General features: G+C 36.9%; 1 protein-coding gene across 1 annotated transcript; it reads left to right on the top strand.

Moving 5' to 3' along the window:
* Positions 1 to 603: 603 nt before the first annotated feature.
* LOC125468401 (FHA domain-containing protein At4g14490-like) lies at positions 604 to 1,293 on the top strand. Its single transcript, XM_048564084.1, has one exon. It carries the CDS (start codon positions 604 to 606, stop codon positions 1,291 to 1,293), a length of 690 nt encoding a protein of 229 aa, XP_048420041.1.
* The last annotated feature ends 2,432 nt before the right edge of the window (positions 1,294 to 3,725 follow it).

Below are 3,725 nucleotides of genomic sequence, written 5' to 3'. Positions count from 1 at the left end.
TATTACTATTTAATTAGAGAGGGACAAAATGGTAAATTTAGAACAATTTGAATGAAATTAAAATCTTAAACAAAATAAATAAGGTAAATCTCAGTTTACTACCCTCAAGTTTCGTGGTTTTCAACATTTAGTATATGAAGTTTTTTTAGTCCTAGAGTCATACCTAAAGTGTTAATTTTGGAACAGTCTTATACATCCATTAGTATGGCTGTTAAGTCTTCCATTAACTGATGACGTGATGCCCATGTGGACAATGACTGGGCGCCATGTGTCATTAAAAAAATTAATTAAATAAAAGTATTAAAAATAAAAAAACCAGAACACCTTCGTCTTCCCCACCTAACACCCCTCAATCCCCTCCACAGCTCCCAGAGAAAGCCCTAACTTGCGTGCAGAAATGGTAGATGTGAGCAAGTTAGCGTATTTCCAAGCGATCACAGGCCTCGAAGACTCCGATTTGTGCGTGGAGATCCTTAACACCCATGGCTGGGACCTTGAGCTCGCGATCTCCTCATTCACTCTAAAAAGCATTTCAAAACTCAAAAACTGTTTCCCCTCATTTCTTCTCTGCCAAAAATAGAGCCTTCAACTCTCAAACTGGTTATGGTTCAAGGTCCGCGAAAGGGCAAAACCTTAGAATTTATACCCGGATCCAAGGTCCGAATCGGCCGTGTTGTTCGGGGCAACAACCTCCCGATCAAAGACTCCGGCATTTCCTTTAAGCACCTCTTCATCGAATCTGAATCAGGCAAATGGGTTCTCCGATACCTTGACTCCTTAAATCGCACTGTTTTGAATAGGTCGGATATCCCCCCAAATACGCCTGTGGATCTCACCGACGGCAACGAAATCAAAATCGGTGAGTACACTTTTGTCGAGGTAAGGATCGCCAACTACGAAGAGAGTCGATTGAGATGGAACCCTAGGCGTTTGGCGACGGCAGTGGAAGCTATTGCGGTGCTGGTTTCGGAGAGTCGGGGAAGGAGAGGTAGGGTTGCGAAAGAGAGCGATGAGATAGCGGAGGTAGAGAGAGTGAATGTTGAGAAAATTGAGGTTGCAGGGAAACGAGGAAGGGGCCGACCACCCAGAGCTAAGGTTTTGAAGACTAAAGCTATAGAGGAGAAGCCTGTAGAGGAAAATTTGGCACAACAAGTGGATACGAGGAAAACTCGAAGCTCTAGGATCGAGGAATTCGGGAAGATCCCAGGTACTGCCGGAACCTCCACAGTCTCCGATGCTGGCGGTGGGGATGGCCTTTATTCCATTCCTCAATCGTCGTACCAATCTGGATAGTCGTCAAACCCTCTTGCGGCACCTAGATTTTTTGGGGAAGGGAAGGGGTTGGGTTTTCGGGGAAGACAAAGGCGTTCTGGGTTTTTTTTTTTCTTCCAACTTTTATTTAATTAATTTTTTTTAATGACACGTGGCACCCAGTCATTGTCCACATGGCACCACGTCATCAGTTAATAGAAAACTTAACAGTCAGATTAACAGATGTATAAGACTATTCCAAAATTAACACTTTAGGTATGACTCTGGGATGAAAAAAAAACTTCATGTACTAAATGTTGAAAACCATGAAACTTAAGGATACTAAAGTGAAATTTACCCAAATAAATAATTCGAAAAAAGAAAACCACGATTGCGGTGTCATGGCTTTGCTTCATTTTTTTAAACAAAAAAACAATCCTAAAAACATAATTTAATATAAAAAATCAAAATACCACGCACATATGTGTATGATAAGAGGCTAGATGTAGCTATTATTCGTCTTCCATAAATTCAAAGTTAGTGGTAGAGTTGTCGAAATGAGTTTGAAGGGGAAATGTATGTTAAATTATTAAGAAAACATAATGTTAGAGAGACTAAATTTGTAGATAAAATTTACAAACTAAACAATGTACCACCAATAGGAATGAGAACATTTATGACTTAAATCGTAATCTAATCATCAACTTCCATCTCATTTAATTTGCAAAAGTTTATCTACAAATTTAATTTCCCTAACATTATCCATTGAAAAATGTATTCTTTTAATGAATTGAAATAGGCAGAAGCACAGCTGGAAAGTTAGTCCATCTGGTGATGGTTTTATCTTCGGTAACAAATCTGGTGAATCTTTCATTTTGATAGAAAAGTATAATCAACAACTACTCAAACAAAATAGGAACACAATGGTAATTTTACATGTTTTAAATCAATGTTCAGGCACACATGGTGGGGGGTTAATTATTCTCCTTTTGGTTTTGAATATTTTTATTTAAAAAATATGTAACCAGTTTTAAAACATAAATTTTAAATTTTAAAAAGACAACAGCTACACCCATATGCGTATGAAAGACAGAATCAGAAAAGCCAGAAATCTAGGGCCCCGAATCTGTAACAGAGTCATCCCGTAAGATCTCCCTTGTCAACATGTGGAAAATGAAGACCCGGTTGGCGTTTATCCCCTTAAAATAACCTAATTTGGTAGTGCAGCATTACCTACCCCTCTTAAAATAACCTTAAAATAACCTAATTTGGTAGTGCAGCATTACACCCACACAAAACATACCATATTTGATGGTCCATAAAAAGCGAAGCAACTTGCAATATCTTTCATAAATTTCCCCACGTGGGTGACGTCGTCTCCTCTTTTGTAAAGTAGATTCTCAATTATTGGACTAGTAGAAAAACTACTTGCATGACAAAACTTTAGGCGACAAAGTAAATTTTGTGCTCATGTAAACTTTGCATGACAAAAAATATGTATGCCGTTGTGCAAAATGTCTCTCAAAAAAAAAAAAAAAAAAAATCCAAAACCTTTGCTTGACGAGAAAGTTCGTTGGGCGAGGATGATTTGCTCAACGATAGTTTTTGTTTATTGTTAAAGACTCGAAAAAATTAGCGGTAAATTGAGAATTTGACACCCAATTTTGCGCAGAAAAGAACTATATTGCGCAATGAAAAGTTTCGTTGCCTCGAAAATAGTGGTCAATGAATGTCTTTCAAACCCCTATTGGACGACCAATGATTTTCTAGCTAATTAGAATAATTGAAATTAAAATTTTGTAGATGTCATGTTATCTTACACACGATTCCGCTGCTGCTCTAGCAGTTTCTCCATATGGCCAGGCATTCCACAATGCAATATTGACATGTGAGGGAGAAGGATCACAGATAGGTAAAACCCAATTTGTATGGATATTACAGTTGTTTTTTGTTACAAAGTTAATTTCATAATTAATATAGGTATGTACACCAATGTTTACTTATCATACACCTCTTTTAATTTTCAATTATGGATCAAATAAATTAAAACAAATTAATGAACAAAAATTAATAAAAATGTATAAAAGCATAAAAAAAAAATATGAATAGCACTATCCTAAAAGTAAATGTTGATGATTATACTTGGTTATTTGTTACAAGTTTTAGTCGGATGTGGACAATATGTAAATGGACAAAAATATTTTCTGCCTTCCCATTTTTTTATTTTACTTCTTGCCAGCTGATAGAAACATCTGAACAGAGAGTCAGAAAAGCAAGATATCTAGGACCCGGATCTGTAACACCGTCACTACGTAAGATTTGCCTTATCAACATGTGTAAAATGAAGACAAAATAGGGCTTTGTCCCCTTAAAATAACTAATTTGGTACTACAGTAAACAGATACGAACCCAGAACCACGTGAAACATATGAGATTATATGACATGTTCGCTTTTGCCACTAGACCTGGCATCA

The sequence above is a fragment of a genome, unplaced genomic scaffold (genome assembly GCF_019419815.1).
Source record: "Pyrus x bretschneideri cultivar Hongxiangsu unplaced genomic scaffold, Pyrus_bretschneideri_v1 Contig38, whole genome shotgun sequence".
In the NCBI taxonomy this organism is placed as follows: Eukaryota; Viridiplantae; Streptophyta; class Magnoliopsida; order Rosales; family Rosaceae; genus Pyrus; species Pyrus x bretschneideri.
The sequence above is the reverse complement of the archived record's forward strand: the minus strand, read 5'-3'. Positions and strand labels throughout refer to the sequence as shown.